The sequence below is a fragment of the Oncorhynchus mykiss genome, chromosome 17 (assembly GCF_013265735.2).
Source record: "Oncorhynchus mykiss isolate Arlee chromosome 17, USDA_OmykA_1.1, whole genome shotgun sequence".
In the NCBI taxonomy this organism is placed as follows: domain Eukaryota; kingdom Metazoa; phylum Chordata; class Actinopteri; order Salmoniformes; family Salmonidae; genus Oncorhynchus; species Oncorhynchus mykiss.
The window spans coordinates 12,555,384-12,574,819 of NC_048581.1; the positions used below are offsets into that span (position 1 = coordinate 12,555,384).

The 19,436-nt window shown below is 46.4% G+C and overlaps 1 protein-coding gene across 3 annotated transcripts in view; it reads left to right on the forward strand.

Annotated features, from left to right (window-relative positions):
- LOC110512743 (DDB1- and CUL4-associated factor 15-like) overlaps positions 1-19,436 on the forward strand; it is a 59,940-nt gene that overhangs the window by 7,968 nt on the left and 32,536 nt on the right. Inside the window, exons 6-10 of one of the 3 annotated variants that reach the window (XM_036949014.1) lie at positions 11,007-11,168; positions 11,565-12,167; positions 13,048-13,139; positions 13,964-14,086; positions 16,213-16,295. In XM_036949014.1, coding sequence (XP_036804909.1) covers positions 11,007-11,168; positions 11,565-12,167; positions 13,048-13,139; positions 13,964-14,086; positions 16,213-16,295 — 1,063 coding nt within the window. The remainder of the gene's footprint in view (positions 1-11,006; positions 11,169-11,564; positions 12,168-13,047; positions 13,140-13,963; positions 14,087-16,212; positions 16,296-19,436) is intronic. The other 2 variants (XM_036949015.1, XM_036949016.1) reach the window with 2 other exon arrangements.

The following is a 19,436-nucleotide window of genomic DNA, read 5'->3' on the forward strand; positions in this document are numbered from 1 at the left end:
ATGGTTATATGTTGAACAGTCTCTAGGTAGTGGAGAGTGTCTGGAACATGGCTATATGTTGAACAGTCTCTCTCTCTCTAGGTAGTGGAGAGTGTCTGGAACATGGTTATATGTTGAACAGTCTCTCTCTCTCTAGGTAGTGGAGAGTGTCTGGAACATGGCTATATGTTGAACAGTCTCTCTCTCTAGGTAGTGGAGAGTGTCTGGAACATGGCTATATGTTGAACAGTCTCTCTAGGTAGTGGAGAGTGTCTGGAACATGGTTATATGTTGAACAGTCTCTCTCTCTCTAGGTAGTGGAGAGTGTCTGGAACATGGCTATATGTTGAACAGTCTCTCTCTCTAGGTAGTGGAGAGTGTCTGGAACATGGCTATATGTTGAACAGTCTCTCTCTAGGTAGTGGAGAGTGTCTGGAACATGGTTATATGTTGAACAGTCTCTCTCTCTCTCTAGGTAGTGGAGAGTGTCTGGAACATGGTTATATGTTGAACAGTCTCTCTCTCTAGGTAGTGGAGAGTGTTTGGAACATGGTTATATGTTGAACAGTCTCTCTCTCTCTCTAGGTAGTGGAGAGTGTCTGGAACATGGTTATATGTTGAACAGTCTCTCTCTCTAGGTAGTGGAGAGTGTCTGGAACATGGCTATATGTTGAACAGTCTCTCTCTCTCTCTAGGTAGTGGAGAGTGTCTGGAACATGGTCTCTCTCTCTAGGTAGTGGATAGTGTCTGGAACATGGCTATATGTTGAACAGTCTCTCTCTAGGTAGTGGAGTGTCTGGAACATGGTTATATGTTGAACAGTCTCTCTCTCTCTAGGTAGTGGATAGTGTCTGGAACATGGTTATATGTTGAACAGTCTCTCTCTCTCTAGGTAGTGGATAGTGTCTGGAACATGGTTATATGTTGAACAGTCTCTCTCTAGGTAGTGGAGAGTGTCTGGAACATGGTCTCTCTCTAGGTAGTGGAGAGTGTCTGGAACATGGTTATATGTTGAACAGTCTCTCTCTAGGTAGTGGTGAGTGTCTGGAACATGGTCTCTCTCTCTAGGTAGTGGAGAGTGTCTGGAACATGGTTAAATGTTGAACAGTCTCTCTCTCTCTAGGTAGTGGAGAGTGTCTGGAACATGGTCTCTCTCTCTCTAGGTAGTGGAGAGTCTGGAACATGGTTAAATGTTGAACAGTCTCTCTCTCTCTCTAGGTAGTGGAGAGTGTCTGGAACATGGTCTCTCTCTCTCTAGGTAGTGGAGAGTGTCTGGAACATGGTTATATGTTGAACAGTCTCTCTCTAGGTAGTGGAGTGTGTCTGGAACATGGCTATATGTTGTACAGTCTCTAGGTAGTGGAGAGTGTCTGGAACATGGTCTCTCTCTCTCTAGGTAGTGGAGAGTGTCTGGAACATGGTTAAATGTTGAACAGTCTCTCTCTCTCTAGGTAGTGGAGAGTGTCTGGAACATGGTCTCTCTCTCTCTAGGTAGTGGAGAGTGTCTGGAACATGGTTATATGTTGAACAGTCTCTCTCTAGGTAGTGGAGAGTGTCTGGAACATGGCTATATGTTGTACAGTCTCTAGGTAGTGGAGAGTGTCTGGAACATGGTCTCTCTCTCTCTAGGTAGTGGAGAGTGTCTGGAACATGGTTAAATGTTGAACAGTCTCTCTCTCTAGGTGGTGGAGAGTGTCTGGAACATGGCTATATGTTGAACAGTCTCTCTCTCTCTCTCTAGGTAGTGGAGAGTGTCTGGAACATGATTATATGTTGAACAGTCTCTCTCTCTAGGTAGTGGAGAGTGTCTGGAACATGGTTATATGTTGAACAGTCTCTCTCTCTAGGTAGTGGAGAGTGTCTGGAACATGGTTATATGTTGAACAGTCTCTCTGGGTAGTGGAGAGTGTCTGGAACATGGTTAAATGTTGAACAGTCTCTCTCTCTAGGTAGTGGAGAGTGTCTGGAACATGGTTATATGTTGAACAGTCTCTCTCTAGGTAGTGGATAGTGTCTGGAACATGGTCTCTCTCTCTAGGTAGTGGAGAGTGTCTGGAACATGGCTATATGTTGAACAGTCTCTCTCTCTAGGTAGTGGAGAGTGTCTGGAACATGGTTAAATGTTGAACAGTCTCTCTCTAGGTAGTGGATAGTGTCTGGAACATGGTCTCTCTCTCTAGGTAGTGGAGAGTGTCTGGAACATGGCTATATGTTGAACAGTCTCTCTCTCTCTCTAGGTAGTGGAGAGTGTCTGGAACATGGTTATATGTTGAACAGTCTCTCTCTAGGTAGTGGATAGTGTCTGGAACATGGTCTCTCTCTCTAGGTAGTGGAGAGTGTCTGGAACATGGCTATATGTTGAACAGTCTCTCTCTCTCTAGGTAGTGGAGAGTGTCTGGAACATGGTTAAATGTTGAACAGTCTCTCTCTCTAGGTGGTGGAGAGTGTCTGGAACATGGCTATATGTTGAACAGTCTCTCTCTCTCTCTAGGTAGTGGAGAGTGTCTGGAACATGGTCTCTCTCTCTCTAGGTAGTGGAGAGTGTCTGGAACATGGTTATATGTTGAACAGTCTCTCTCTAGGTAGTGGAGAGTGTCTGGAACATGGCTATATGTTGTACAGTCTCTAGGTAGTGGAGAGTGTCTGGAACATGGTCTCTCTCTCTCTAGGTAGTGGAGAGTGTCTGGAACATGGTTAAATGTTGAACAGTCTCTCTCTCTCTAGGTAGTGGAGAGTGTCTGGAACATGGTCTCTCTCTCTCTAGGTAGTGGAGAGTGTCTGGAACATGGTTATATGTTGAACAGTCTCTCTCTAGGTAGTGGAGAGTGTCTGGAACATGGCTATATGTTGTACAGTCTCTAGGTAGTGGAGAGTGTCTGGAACATGGTCTCTCTCTCTCTAGGTAGTGGAGAGTGTCTGGAACATGGTTATATGTTGAACAGTCTCTATCTCTAGGTAGTGGAGAGTGTCTGGAACATGGCTATATGTTGAACAGTCTCTCTCTCTCTAGGTAGTGGAGAGTGTCTGGAACATGGTTAAATGTTGAACAGTCTCTCTCTCTAGGTGGTGGAGAGTGTCTGGAACATGGTCTCTCTCTCTAGGTAGTGGAGAGTGTCTGGAACATGGCTATATGTTGAACAGTCTCTCTCTCTCTCTCTAGGTAGTGGAGAGTGTCTGGAACATGGTTATATGTTGAACAGTCTCTCTCTAGGTAGTGGATAGTGTCTGGAACATGGTCTCTCTCTCTAGGTAGTGGAGAGTGTCTGGAACATGGCTATATGTTGAACAGTCTCTCTCTAGGTAGTGGAGAGTGTCTGGAACATGGTTATATGTTGAACAGTCTCTCTCTAGGTAGTGGATAGTGTCTGGAACATGGTCTCTCTCTCTAGGTAGTGGAGAGTGTCTGGAACATGGCTATATGTTGAACAGTCTCTCTCTAGGTAGTGGAGAGTGTCTGGAACATGGTTATATGTTGAACAGTCTCTCTCTAGGTAGTGGATAGTGTCTGGAACATGGTCTCTCTCTCTAGGTAGTGGAGAGTGTCTGGAACATGGCTATATGTTGAACAGTCTCTCTCTAGGTAGTGGAGAGTGTCTTGAACATGGTTATATGTTGAACAGTCTCTAGGTAGTGGAGAGTGTCTGGAACATGGCTATATGTTGAACAGTCTCTCTCTCTCTAGGTAGTGGAGAGTGTCTGGAACATGGTTATATGTTGAACAGTCTCTCTCTCTCTAGGTAGTGGAGAGTGTCTGGAACATGGCTATATGTTGAACAGTCTCTCTCTCTAGGTAGTGGAGAGTGTCTGGAACATGGCTATATGTTGAACAGTCTCTCTAGGTAGTGGAGAGTGTCTGGAACATGGTTATATGTTGAACAGTCTCTCTCTCTCTAGGTAGTGGAGAGTGTCTGGAACATGGCTATATGTTGAACAGTCTCTCTCTCTAGGTAGTGGAGAGTGTCTGGAACATGGCTATATGTTGAACAGTCTCTCTCTAGGTAGTGGAGAGTGTCTGGAACATGGTTATATGTTGAACAGTCTCTCTCTCTCTCTAGGTAGTGGAGAGTGTCTGGAACATGGTTATATGTTGAACAGTCTCTCTCTCTAGGTAGTGGAGAGTGTTTGGAACATGGTTATATGTTGAACAGTCTCTCTCTCTCTCTAGGTAGTGGAGAGTGTCTGGAACATGGTTATATGTTGAACAGTCTCTCTCTCTAGGTAGTGGAGAGTGTCTGGAACATGGCTATATGTTGAACAGTCTCTCTCTCTCTCTAGGTAGTGGAGAGTGTCTGGAACATGGTCTCTCTCTCTCTAGGTAGTGGATAGTGTCTGGAACATGGCTATATGTTGAACAGTCTCTCTCTAGGTAGTGGAGTGTCTGGAACATGGTTATATGTTGAACAGTCTCTCTCTCTCTAGGTAGTGGATAGTGTCTGGAACATGGTTATATGTTGAACAGTCTCTCTCTCTCTAGGTAGTGGATAGTGTCTGGAACATGGTTATATGTTGAACAGTCTCTCTCTAGGTAGTGGAGAGTGTCTGGAACATGGTCTCTCTCTAGGTAGTGGAGAGTGTCTGGAACATGGTTATATGTTGAACAGTCTCTCTCTAGGTAGTGGTGAGTGTCTGGAACATGGTCTCTCTCTCTAGGTAGTGGAGAGTGTCTGGAACATGGTTAAATGTTGAACAGTCTCTCTCTCTCTCTAGGTAGTGGAGAGTGTCTGGAACATGGTCTCTCTCTCTCTAGGTAGTGGAGAGTCTGGAACATGGTTAAATGTTGAACAGTCTCTCTCTCTCTCTAGGTAGTGGAGAGTGTCTGGAACATGGTCTCTCTCTCTCTAGGTAGTGGAGAGTGTCTGGAACATGGTTATATGTTGAACAGTCTCTCTCTAGGTAGTGGAGAGTGTCTGGAACATGGCTATATGTTGTACAGTCTCTAGGTAGTGGAGAGTGTCTGGAACATGGTCTCTCTCTAGGTAGTGGAGAGTGTCTGGAACATGGTTATATGTTGAACAGTCTCTCTCTAGGTAGTGGTGAGTGTCTGGAACATGGTCTCTCTCTCTAGGTAGTGGAGAGTGTCTGGAACATGGTTAAATGTTGAACAGTCTCTCTCTCTCTCTAGGTAGTGGAGAGTGTCTGGAACATGGTCTCTCTCTCTCTAGGTAGTGGAGAGTCTGGAACATGGTTAAATGTTGAACAGTCTCTCTCTCTCTCTAGGTAGTGGAGAGTGTCTGGAACATGGTCTCTCTCTCTCTAGGTAGTGGAGAGTGTCTGGAACATGGTTATATGTTGAACAGTCTCTCTCTAGGTAGTGGAGAGTGTCTGGAACATGGCTATATGTTGTACAGTCTCTAGGTAGTGGAGAGTGTCTGGAACATGGTCTCTCTCTCTCTAGGTAGTGGAGAGTGTCTGGAACATGGTTAAATGTTGAACAGTCTCTCTCTCTCTAGGTAGTGGAGAGTGTCTGGAACATGGTCTCTCTCTCTCTAGGTAGTGGAGAGTGTCTGGAACATGGTTATATGTTGAACAGTCTCTCTCTAGGTAGTGGAGAGTGTCTGGAACATGGCTATATGTTGTACAGTCTCTAGGTAGTGGAGAGTGTCTGGAACATGGTCTCTCTCTCTAGGTAGTGGAGAGTGTCTGGAACATGGTTATATGTTGAACAGTCTCTCTCTCTAGGTAGTGGAGAGTGTCTGGAACATGGCTATATGTTGAACAGTCTCTCTCTCTCTAGGTAGTGGAGAGTGTCTGGAACATGGTTAAATGTTGAACAGTCTCTCTCTCTAGGTGGTGGAGAGTGTCTGGAACATGGCTATATGTTGAACAGTCTCTCTCTCTCTCTCTAGGTAGTGGAGAGTGTCTGGAACATGATTATATGTTGAACAGTCTCTCTCTCTCTCTAGGTAGTGGAGAGTGTCTGGAACATGGTCTCTCTCTCTCTAGGTAGTGGAGAGTGTCTGGAACATGGTTATATGTTGAACAGTCTCTCTCTCTCTAGGTAGTGGATAGTGTCTGGAACATGGTTATATGTTGAACAGTCTCTCTCTAGGTAGTGGAGAGTGTCTGGAACATGGTCTCTCTCTAGGTAGTGGAGAGTGTCTGGAACATGGTTATATGTTGAACAGTCTCTCTCTAGGTAGTGGTGAGTGTCTGGAACATGGTCTCTCTCTCTAGGTAGTGGAGAGTGTCTGGAACATGGTTAAATGTTGAACAGTCTCTCTCTCTCTCTAGGTAGTGGAGAGTGTCTGGAACATGGTCTCTCTCTCTCTAGGTAGTGGAGAGTCTGGAACATGGTTAAATGTTGAACAGTCTCTCTCTCTCTCTAGGTAGTGGAGAGTGTCTGGAACATGGTCTCTCTCTCTCTAGGTAGTGGAGAGTGTCTGGAACATGGTTATATGTTGAACAGTCTCTCTCTAGGTAGTGGAGAGTGTCTGGAACATGGCTATATGTTGTACAGTCTCTAGGTAGTGGAGAGTGTCTGGAACATGGTCTCTCTCTAGGTAGTGGAGAGTGTCTGGAACATGGTTATATGTTGAACAGTCTCTCTCTAGGTAGTGGTGAGTGTCTGGAACATGGTCTCTCTCTCTAGGTAGTGGAGAGTGTCTGGAACATGGTTAAATGTTGAACAGTCTCTCTCTCTCTCTAGGTAGTGGAGAGTGTCTGGAACATGGTCTCTCTCTCTCTAGGTAGTGGAGAGTCTGGAACATGGTTAAATGTTGAACAGTCTCTCTCTCTCTCTAGGTAGTGGAGAGTGTCTGGAACATGGTCTCTCTCTCTCTAGGTAGTGGAGAGTGTCTGGAACATGGTTATATGTTGAACAGTCTCTCTCTAGGTAGTGGAGAGTGTCTGGAACATGGCTATATGTTGTACAGTCTCTAGGTAGTGGAGAGTGTCTGGAACATGGTCTCTCTCTCTCTAGGTAGTGGAGAGTGTCTGGAACATGGTTAAATGTTGAACAGTCTCTCTCTCTCTAGGTAGTGGAGAGTGTCTGGAACATGGTCTCTCTCTCTCTAGGTAGTGGAGAGTGTCTGGAACATGGTTATATGTTGAACAGTCTCTCTCTAGGTAGTGGAGAGTGTCTGGAACATGGCTATATGTTGTACAGTCTCTAGGTAGTGGAGAGTGTCTGGAACATGGTCTCTCTCTCTAGGTAGTGGAGAGTGTCTGGAACATGGTTATATGTTGAACAGTCTCTCTCTCTAGGTAGTGGAGAGTGTCTGGAACATGGCTATATGTTGAACAGTCTCTCTCTCTCTAGGTAGTGGAGAGTGTCTGGAACATGGTTAAATGTTGAACAGTCTCTCTCTCTAGGTGGTGGAGAGTGTCTGGAACATGGCTATATGTTGAACAGTCTCTCTCTCTCTCTCTAGGTAGTGGAGAGTGTCTGGAACATGATTATATGTTGAACAGTCTCTCTCTCTCTCTAGGTAGTGGAGAGTGTCTGGAACATGGTCTCTCTCTCTCTAGGTAGTGGAGAGTGTCTGGAACATGGTTATATGTTGAACAGTCTCTCTCTAGGTAGTGGAGAGTGTCTGGAACATGGCTATATGTTGTACAGTCTCTAGGTAGTGGAGAGTGTCTGGAACATGGTCTCTCTCTAGGTAGTGGAGAGTGTCTGGAACATGGTTATATGTTGAACAGTCTCTCTCTAGGTAGTGGTGAGTGTCTGGAACATGGTCTCTCTCTCTAGGTAGTGGAGAGTGTCTGGAACATGGTTAAATGTTGAACAGTCTCTCTCTCTCTCTAGGTAGTGGAGAGTGTCTGGAACATGGTCTCTCTCTCTCTAGGTAGTGGAGAGTCTGGAACATGGTTAAATGTTGAACAGTCTCTCTCTCTCTCTAGGTAGTGGAGAGTGTCTGGAACATGGTCTCTCTCTCTCTAGGTAGTGGAGAGTGTCTGGAACATGGTTATATGTTGAACAGTCTCTCTCTAGGTAGTGGAGAGTGTCTGGAACATGGCTATATGTTGTACAGTCTCTAGGTAGTGGAGAGTGTCTGGAACATGGTCTCTCTCTCTCTAGGTAGTGGAGAGTGTCTGGAACATGGTTAAATGTTGAACAGTCTCTCTCTCTCTAGGTAGTGGAGAGTGTCTGGAACATGGTCTCTCTCTCTCTAGGTAGTGGAGAGTGTCTGGAACATGGTTATATGTTGAACAGTCTCTCTCTAGGTAGTGGAGAGTGTCTGGAACATGGCTATATGTTGTACAGTCTCTAGGTAGTGGAGAGTGTCTGGAACATGGTCTCTCTCTCTAGGTAGTGGAGAGTGTCTGGAACATGGTTATATGTTGAACAGTCTCTCTCTCTAGGTAGTGGAGAGTGTCTGGAACATGGCTATATGTTGAACAGTCTCTCTCTCTCTAGGTAGTGGAGAGTGTCTGGAACATGGTTAAATGTTGAACAGTCTCTCTCTCTAGGTGGTGGAGAGTGTCTGGAACATGGCTATATGTTGAACAGTCTCTCTCTCTCTCTCTAGGTAGTGGAGAGTGTCTGGAACATGATTATATGTTGAACAGTCTCTCTCTCTAGGTAGTGGAGAGTGTCTGGAACATGGTTATATGTTGAACAGTCTCTCTCTCTAGGTAGTGGAGAGTGTCTGGAACATGGTTATATGTTGAACAGTCTCTCTGGGTAGTGGAGAGTGTCTGGAACATGGTTAAATGTTGAACAGTCTCTCTCTCTAGGTAGTGGAGAGTGTCTGGAACATGGTTATATGTTGAACAGTCTCTCTCTAGGTAGTGGATAGTGTCTGGAACATGGTCTCTCTCTCTAGGTAGTGGAGAGTGTCTGGAACATGGCTATATGTTGAACAGTCTCTCTCTCTAGGTAGTGGAGAGTGTCTGGAACATGGTTAAATGTTGAACAGTCTCTCTCTAGGTAGTGGATAGTGTCTGGAACATGGTCTCTCTCTCTAGGTAGTGGAGAGTGTCTGGAACATGGCTATATGTTGAACAGTCTCTCTCTCTCTCTAGGTAGTGGAGAGTGTCTGGAACATGGTTATATGTTGAACAGTCTCTCTCTAGGTAGTGGATAGTGTCTGGAACATGGTCTCTCTCTCTAGGTAGTGGAGAGTGTCTGGAACATGGCTATATGTTGAACAGTCTCTCTCTCTCTAGGTAGTGGAGAGTGTCTGGAACATGGTTAAATGTTGAACAGTCTCTCTCTCTAGGTGGTGGAGAGTGTCTGGAACATGGCTATATGTTGAACAGTCTCTCTCTCTCTCTAGGTAGTGGAGAGTGTCTGGAACATGGTCTCTCTCTCTCTAGGTAGTGGAGAGTGTCTGGAACATGGCTATATGTTGTACAGTCTCTAGGTAGTGGAGAGTGTCTGGAACATGGTCTCTCTCTCTCTAGGTAGTGGAGAGTGTCTGGAACATGGTTAAATGTTGAACAGTCTCTCTCTCTCTAGGTAGTGGAGAGTGTCTGGAACATGGTCTCTCTCTCTCTAGGTAGTGGAGAGTGTCTGGAACATGGTTATATGTTGAACAGTCTCTCTCTAGGTAGTGGAGAGTGTCTGGAACATGGCTATATGTTGTACAGTCTCTAGGTAGTGGAGAGTGTCTGGAACATGGTCTCTCTCTCTCTAGGTAGTGGAGAGTGTCTGGAACATGGTTATATGTTGAACAGTCTCTCTCTCTAGGTAGTGGAGAGTGTCTGGAACATGGCTATATGTTGAACAGTCTCTCTCTCTCTAGGTAGTGGAGAGTGTCTGGAACATGGTTAAATGTTGAACAGTCTCTCTCTCTAGGTGGTGGAGAGTGTCTGGAACATGGCTATATGTTGAACAGTCTCTCTCTCTCTCTCTAGGTAGTGGAGAGTGTCTGGAACATGGTTATATGTTGAACAGTCTCTCTCTCTAGGTAGTGGAGAGTATCTGGAACATGGTTGGTTATATGTTGAACAGTCTCTCTCTCTAGGTAGTGGAGAGTATCTGGAACATGGTTGGTTATATGTTGAACAGTCTCTCTCTCTAGGTAGTGGAGAGTGTCTGGAACATGGTTATATGTTGAACAGTCTCTCTCTCTAGGTAGTGGAGAGTGTCTGGAACATGGTTAAATGTTGAACAGTCTCTCTCTCTAGGTAGTGGAGAGTGTCTGGAACATGGTTATATGTTGAACAGTCTCTCTCTAGGTAGTGGAGAGTGTCTGGAACATGGTCTCTCTCTCTAGGTAGTGGAGAGTGTCTGGAACATGGTTATATGTTGAACAGTCTCTCTCTCTAGGTAGTGGAGAGTGTCTGGAACATGGTTATATGTTGAACAGTCTCTCTCTAGGTAGTGGATAGTGTCTGGAACATGGTCTCTCTCTCTAGGTAGTGGAGAGTGTCTGGAACATGGCTATATGTTGAACAGTCTCTCTCTCTAGGTAGTGGAGAGTGTCTGGAACATGGTTAAATGTTGAACAGTCTCTCTCTAGGTAGTGGATAGTGTCTGGAACATGGTCTCTCTCTCTAGGTAGTGGAGAGTGTCTGGAACATGGCTATATGTTGAACAGTCTCTCTCTCTAGGTAGTGGAGAGTGTCTGGAACATGGTTATATGTTGAACAGTCTCTCTCTAGGTAGTGGATAGTGTCTGGAACATGGTCTCTCTCTCTAGGTAGTGGAGAGTGTCTGGAACATGGCTATATGTTGAACAGTCTCTCTCTCTCTCTAGGTAGTGGAGAGTGTCTGGAACATGGTTAAATGTTGAACAGTCTCTCTCTCTAGGTGGTGGAGAGTGTCTGGAACATGGTTGGTTATATGTTGAACAGTCTCTCTCTCTAGGTAGTGGAGAGTATCTGGAACATGGTTGGTTATATGTTGAACAGTCTCTCTCTCTAGGTAGTGGAGAGTGTCTGGAACATGGTTATATGTTGAACAGTCTCTCTCTCTAGGTAGTGGAGAGTGTCTGGAACATGGTTATATGTTGAACAGTCTCTCTGGGTAGTGGAGAGTGTCTGGAACATGGTTATATGTTGAACAGTCTCTCTCTCTGGGTAGTGGAGAGTGTCTGGAACATGGTTTTATGTTGAACAGTGTCTCTCTCTCTCTCTAGGTAGTGGAGAGTGTCTGGAACATGGCTATATGTTGAACAGTCGGTACCAGGTGGTCTATCCCTTCCCCACCTTCCAGCCTGCCTTCCAGCTGAAGAAAGACCAGGTGATCTTCCTCAACACCTCCTATTCCCTGGTGGCCTGCTCTGTGTCCCTCTGTCCAGGTAGGAGACAACGCAAACACACACTTCACCTTTCTGGTTCAGTTTAATTTCTCTCTACCCCTTCTCTCTTTCTGTCTCGTTCATTTTCCCTCTCTTTTTTGTTTCTCCTGTGTGATGATATGACTATCTCCCGTCCCCTGTGGGATATTACTGAGTCCCCTGTGGGATATTACGGAGTCCCCTGTGGGATATTACTGAGTCCCCTGTGGGATATTACTGAGTCCCCTGTGGGATATTACTGAGTCCCCTGTGGGATATTACTGAGTCCCCTGTGGGATATTACTGAGTCCCCTGTGGGATATTACTGAGTCCCCTGTGGGATATTACTGAGTCCCCTGTGGGATATTACTGAGTCCCCTGTGGGATATTACTAAGTCTCGTCTCCTGTGTTGTCAACAGGTGAGCAGGGTCATTCCTCTCAGATCCTGTTCAGAAAGAGAGCCACAGCCCCCACCTTAGAACATCAAACCCCTCCATCGCCCTCTTCATCCTCTTCCTCTCACGGGTCTCCCGACAGCCGCCTGCTAACTGCCAAACCAAGCCCCGCCCCTCTTTCCCCTAGCCAATCACACGCTGCCGCCCGGGCGCGAGAGTTCGCCGCCGACCTCTTCAGACGTGCCCAGGGAGGAGGGAGAGAAAACGAGGGAGGGGAGAGGAGAGGGAATCCGGAGGGGAGCGAAGTAGGAGAGGAGGCTGTCGTGACTGAGAGAGAAGGGGTGAGCGTGGAGAGGGACAGAGAACAGAGGGAAGACACACAAACGGATCAACTGACTAGCGTACCACAGACTTCCACTTCAGCTGGGAACCAAAGTTTGTTGCGACCTTTGCCGGAGGACTCTATTCAGTGTAGTGCGATGACGTCTCCTGCCTCCTCCTCCTCGTCCCCCCCCACTCCTCATTCTTCTCAGGAAGCAGGCTGCAGCGAGCCGGGATATGTCAACTACACCCGCTTGCAGTACCGCATGCCACAGCCGGGGGCGCCAGAACAGGATGCAGGAGGTGAGACACACACTGTAGAAGTTTTCACATGTAACACACAATGTGCTTGGTCATGTAAATAGGAAGCTGAAACTCCTCCCTTTATTTCTGTCTCGCCCTCTATTTCTGCTCACCCCTCACTCTATCCCTCTCTCTCATTCTTCCTTCTCTCCCTCTCTTCCCTCTCTCATTCTTCCTTCTCTCCCTCTCTCATTCTTCCTTCTCTCCCTCTCTCATTCTTCCTTCTCTCCCTCTCTCATTCTTCCTTCTCTCCCTCTCTCATTCTTCCTTCTCTCCCTCTCTCATTCTTCCTTCTCTCCCTCTCTCATTCTTCCTTCTCTCCCTCTCTCATTCTTCCTTCTCTCCCTCTCTCATTCTTCCTTCTCTCCCTCTCTCACTTCCCCCTCTCTCACTTCCCCCTCTCTCTCTTCCCCCTCTCTCTCTTCCCCCTTGCCCCTCTCTCTTCTCTCTCCCCCCCTCTCTCTTCCCTTTATCCCTCACCCCTCCCTCTATCCATCCCTCTTCCCCCTCTCTCTCTTCCCCCTCTCTCTCTTCCCCCTCTCTCTCTTCCCCCTCTCTCTCTCTCCCCCCCTCTCTCTTCCCCCTCTATCCCTCACCCCTCACTCTCCCTCACCCCTCACTCTCTCCCTCACCCTTCACTCTCTCCCTCACCCCTCACTCTCTCCCTCACCCCTCACTCTCTCCCTCACCCCTCACTCTCTCCCTCACCCCTCACTCTCTCCCTCACCCCTCACTCTCTCCCTCACCCCTCACTCTCTCCCTCACCCCTCACTCTCTCCCTCACCCCTCACTCTATCCATCCCTCTTCCTATCTCTCTTCCCTCACTCTATCCCTCCCTCTCTCGCTCCCCTCTTCTCTTTCTTCCCTCGCTCCCTCTAGGTTATGAGGATGATAAGGTCCAGCTGCCCTTCACTGTGACTGACCTGAAGGGACGCAACCTACAGCTGGTCACTGGGCCCCACAACGGACAGGTGTGTGTGTGTGAGAGAATAAAATCCAGCCCTACCAATTGAGATAACTAGATCAGCAGAAGGAGAGATGTGTCTGAGACACAGGGCCTGAGTGTTAATATTTACACCTGTTGTCTTCACTTAGTATTTGGAAGGAACCCAAGTCCAGGAGACCTGCAGTAAACCAGAACATGCTAATGTCTGTGTCCTGCAGAGTGTGTGTGTGTCCTACAGAGTGTGTGTGTGTGTCCTACAGAGTGTGTGTGTGTGTCCTACAGAGTGTGTGTGTGTGTCCTACAGAGTGTGTGTGTGTGTCCTACAGAGTGTGTGTGTGTGTGTCCTACAGAGTGTGTGTGTGTGTCCTACAGAGTGTGTGTGTGTGTGTGTGTCCTACAGAGTGTGTGTGTGTCCTACAGAGTGTGTGTGTGTCCTACAGAGTGTGTGTGTGTCCTACAGAGTGTGTGTGTGTCCTACAGAGTGTGTGTGTGTGTGTGTCCTACAGAGTGTGTGTGTGTCCTACAGAGTGTGTGTGTGTCCTACAGAGTGTGTGAGTTAATGTTTAGACCTGCAGTAAACCAGAACATGCTAATGTGTGTGTCCTACTGAGAGTGTGTGTGTGTTATTGTTTTAGACCTGTAGTAAACCAGAACATGCTAATGTGTGTGTCCTACTGAGAGTGTGTGTGTGTTATTGTTTTAGACCTGTAGTAAACCAGAAAATGCTGAAGTGTGTGTCTGTCCTACAGAGTGTGTGTCTGTCCTACAGAGTGTGTGTCTGTCCTACAGAGTGTGTGTCTGTCCTACAGAGTGTGTGTCTGTCCTACAGAGTGTGTGTCTGTCCTACAGAGTGTGTGTGTGGAGCAGTTGACTCTGGACTTTGAGTACCTGATCAACGAGGTGATCCGGAGCGACGCCCGCTGGGCTGCTCAGTTCTGTTCCTTCAACGACTACGACGTTGTTATACTGGAGGTACATAAATACACCATACCTCTATATACACTATATACACTAGACTATATACACACTAGACACCTCTACACCTATATATATACTATATACACTAGACTATATACACACTATACACCTCTACACCTATATATACACTATATACACTAGACTATATACACACTATACACCTCTACACCTATATATACACTAGACTATATACACACTATACACCTCTACACCTATATATACACTAGACTATATACACACTATACACCTCTACACCTATATATACACTATATACACTAGACTATATACACACTATACACCTCTACACCTATATATACACTAGACTATATACACACTATACACCTCTACACCTATATATACACTATATACACTAGACTATATACACACTATACACCTCTACATCTATATATACACTATATACACACTAGACTATATACACACTATACACTATATATACACTATATACACACTACACTATATACACACTATACACTATATACACACTACACTATATACACACTATACACTATAAACACACTATACACTATATACACACTATACACTATATACACACCATACACCTATATATACACTATACACCATACACCTATATATACACTATACACCATACACCTATACACTATATATATAATATATAATACACCATACCTATATATACACTATATACACACTATACACCTCTACACCTATATATACACTATACACTATATACACACTATACACTATATACACCTATAGACCTATATACACACCATACCTATATATACACTAATCACCTCTATACACACTATACACTATTCACCTATAAATACACTATACACTATACACTATATACTATACCTATATATACACTAATCACCTCTATATACACTATATACACACTATACACTATATACACACTATAGACCTATATACACACCATACCTATATATACACTAATCACCTCTATACACTATACACACACTATAGACTATATACACACTATAGACTATATACACACTATAGACTATATACACACCATACCTATATATACACTAATCACCTCTATACACACTATACACTATATACACACTATACACTATATACACACTATAGACCTATATACACACCATACCTATAAATACACTAATCACCTCTATACACACTATACACTATATACACACTATACACTATATACACACTATAGACCTATATACACACCATACCTATAAATACACTAATCACCTCTATACACACTATACACTATATACACACTATACACTATATACACACTATAGACTATTCACCTATATATACACTATACACTATATACTATACACTATATATACACTATACACACTATACACTATATACTATATACATTATATACTATACTATATACTATGTGGCAAAATGGCTTAAGGACAACAAAGTCAAGGTATTGGAGTGGCCATCACAAAGACCTGACCTCAGTCTTGTAGAACATTTGTGGGCAGAACTGAAAAAGTGTGTGCAATCAAGGAGGCCTACAAACCTGACTCAGTTACACCAGCTCTTGTCAGGAGGAATGGGCCAAAATGCACAACTTATTGTGGGAGGCTACCTGAAATGTTTGATCCAAGTTAAACAATTTAAAGGCAATGCTGCCAAATACTAATTGAGTGTATGTAAACTTCTGACCCACTGTGATTGTGATGAAAGAATTAAAAGCTTAAATAAATCATTCTCTCTACTATTATTCTGACATTTCACATTCTTAAAATAAAGTGGTGATCCTAGCTGACCTAAAACAGGGATTTTTTTTACTGGGATTAAATGTCAGGAATTGTGAAAAACTGGGTTTAAATGTATTTGGCTAAAGTGCATGAACTTCTGACTTCATCTGTAGCTGTGTGTGTGTGAAATAGAGATATATATATATATATATCTCTATTTCACACACACGCTATAGACATATACACACGACCCGTACCCATGCGTTCACACACAGGAGCATCAACAGACACTTAGTCTACAAGCGTGCACACTTACACACTGTGTGTGTGTATATATATATATATATATATACGCACACACTCACATCTGGTCAGACGGTAATGGTGTGTATTTGTGTGTATCAGGTGTGTCCAGAGACTAACACAGTGGTGATAAACATTGGGCTGCTGCTTCTGGCGTTCTCCAACCCTGAAGAGGAACACTGCAGGTAACTAACTACACTACACACACACACACAAACACACACACACACACACACACACACATCTATTTTTTAGGAAAGACATAGCCACGCTTCATCCCAGCTTGAACAAAAAATACAATTGTGGGCAGTCACCTGGTGAGGTGTTCTGGGGTCTGGAGGTCTGTTTTCCTCCCTAGACACCTGGTAAGGTGTTCTGGGGTCTGGAGGGCTGTTTTCCTCCCTAGACACCTGGTAAGGTGTTCTGGGGTCTGGAGGGCTGTTTTCCTGGCTAGTCACCTGGTGAGGTGTTCTGGGGTCTGGAGTGCTGTTCTCCCTCTGTTTTCCTGACAAGTCACCTGGTGAGGTGTTCTGGGGTCTGGATGGCTGTTTACCTGGCTAGTCACCTGGTGAGGTGTTCTGGGGTCTGGAGGGCTGTTCTCCCTCTGTTTTCCTGGATGTTCACCTGGTGAGGTGTTCTGGCGTCTGGAGGTCTGTTTTCCTGGATGGTCACCTGGTGAGGTGTTCTGGGGTCTGGAGGTCTGTTTTCCTCTGTTTTCCTGACTAGTCACCTGGTGAGGTGTTCTGGGGTCTGGAGGGCTGTTCTCCCTCTGTTTTCCTGGATGGTCACCTGGTGAGGTGTTCTGGGGTCTGGAGGGCTGTTCTCCCTCTGTTTTCCTGGATGGTCACCTGGTGAGGTGTTCTGGGGTCTGGAGGTCTGTTTTCCTCTGTTTTCCTGATTAGTCACCTGGTGAGGTGTTCTGGGGTCTGGAGGGCTGTTTTCCTCTCTAGTCACCTGGTGAGGTGTTCTGGGGTCTGGAGGGCTGTTTCCCTCTGTTTTCCTGGATGGTCACCTGGTGAGGTGTTCTGGGGTCTGGAGGGCTGATTTCCTCTCTAGTCACCTGGTGAGGTGTTCTGGGGTCTCGAGGGCTGTTTTCCTCTCTAGTCACCTGGTGAGGTGTTCTGGGGTCTGGAGGTCTGTTTTCCTCTGTTTTCCTGGCTAGTCACCTGGTGAGGTGTTCTGGGGTCTGGAGGTCTGTTTTCCTGGCTAGTCACCTGGTGAGGTGTTCTGGGGTCTGGAGGGCTGTCCTCCCTCTGTTTTCCTGGATGTTCACCTGGTGAGGTGTTCTGGGGTCTGGAGGTCTGTTTTCCTGGATGTTCACCTGGTGAGGTGTTCTGGGGTCTGAAGGTCTGTTTTCCTCTGTATTCCTGACTAGTCACCTGGTGAGGTGTTCTGGGGTCTGGAGGTCTGTTTTCCTCTGTTTTCCTGGCTAGTCACCTGGTGAGGTGTTCTGGGGTCTGGAGGTCTGTTTTCCTGGCTAGTCACCTGGTGAGGTGTTCTGGGGTCTGGAGGTCTGTTTTCCTGGCTAGTCACCTGGTGAGGTGGTCTGGAGGGCTGTTCTCCCTCTGTTTTCCTGGATGTTCACCTGGTGAGGTGTTCTGGGGTCTGGAGGGCTGTTATCCCTCTGTTTTCCTGGATGTTCACCTGGTGAGGTGTTCTGGGGTCTGGAGGTCTGTTTTCCTGGCTAGTCACCTGGTGAGGTGTTCTGGGGTCTGGAGGTCTGTTTTCCTGATGGTCACCTGGTGAGGTGTTCTGGGGTCTGGAGGTCTGTTTTCCTGGCTAGTCACCTGGTGAGGTGTTCTGGGGTCTGGAGGTCTGTTTTCCTCTGTTTTCCTGATTAGTCACCTGGTGAGGTGTTCTTGGGTCTGGAGGGCTGCTCTCCCTCTGTTTTCCTGGATGGTCACCTGGTGAGGTGTTCTGGGGTCTCGAGGGCTGTTTTCCTCTCTAGTCACCTGGTGAGGTGTTCTGGGGTCTGGAGGTCTGTTTTCCGGGCTAGTCACCTGGTGAAGTGTTCTGGGGTCTGGATGTCTGTTTTCCTCTGTTTTCCTGGCTAGTCACCTGGTTAGGTGTTCTGGAGGTCTGTTTTCCTGGATGTTCACCGGTTGAGGTGTTCTGGGGTCTGGATGGCTGTTTACCTGGCTAGTCACCTGGTGAGGTGTTCTGGGGTCTGGAGGTCTGTTTTCCTGGCTAGTCACCTGGTGAGGTGTTCTGGGGTCTGGATGTCTGTTTTCCTGACTAGTCACCTGGTGAGGTGTTCTGGGGTCTGGAGGTCTGTTTTCCTGATTAGTCACCTGGTGACGTGTTCTGGGGTCTGGAGGTCTGTTTTCCTGGATGGTCACCTGGTGAGGTGTTCTGGGGTCTGGAGGTCTGTTCTCCTCTGTTTTCCTGGGTAGTCACCTGGTGAGGTGTTCTGGGGTCTGGAGGTCTGTTTTCCTGGCTAATCACCTGGTGAGGTGTTCTGGGGTCTGGAGGTCTGTTTTCCTGGCTAGTCACCTGGTGAGGTGGTCTGGAGGGCTGTTCTCCCTCTGTTTTCCTGGATGTTCACCTGGTGAGGTGTTCTGGGGTCTGGATGGCTGTTCTCCCTCTGTTTTCCTGGATGGTCACCTGGTGAGGTGTTCTGGGGTCTGGAGGTCTGTTTTCCTGGCTAGTCACCTGGTGAGGTGTTCTAGGGTCTGGAGGTCTGTTTTCCTCTGTTTTCCTGACTAGTCACCTGGTGAGGTGTTCTGGGGTCTGGAGGTCTGTTTTTCTGGATGGTCACCTGGTGAGGTGTTCTGGGGTCTGGAGGTCTGTTTTCCTGGCTAGTCACCTGGTGAGGTGTTCTGGGGTCTGGAGGTCTGTTTTCCTCTGTTTTCCTGATTAGTCACCTGGTGAGGTGTTCTGGGGTCTGGAGGTCTGTTTTCCTCTGTTTTCCTGATTAGTCACCTGGTGAGGTGTTCTGGGGTCTGGAGGGCTGTTCTCCCTCTGTTTTCCTGGATGGTCACCTGGTGAGGTGTTCTGGGGTCTGGAGGGCTGTTTTCCTCTCTAGTCACCTGGTGAGGTGTTCTGGGGTCTCGAGGGCTGTTTTCCTATCTAGTCACCTGGTGAGGTGTTCTGGGGTCTGGAGGTCTGTTTTCCGGGCTAGTCACCTGGTGAAGTGTTCTGGGGTCTGGAGGTCTGTTTTCCTCTGTTTTCCTGGATGTTCACCGATTGAGGTGTTCTGGGGTCTGGAGGTCTGTTTTCCTGGCTAGTCACCTGGTGAGGTGTTCTGGGGTCTGGAGGTCTGTTTTCCTGGCTAGTCACCTGGTGAGGTGTTCTGGGGTCTGGAGGTCTGTTTTCCTGGATGGTCA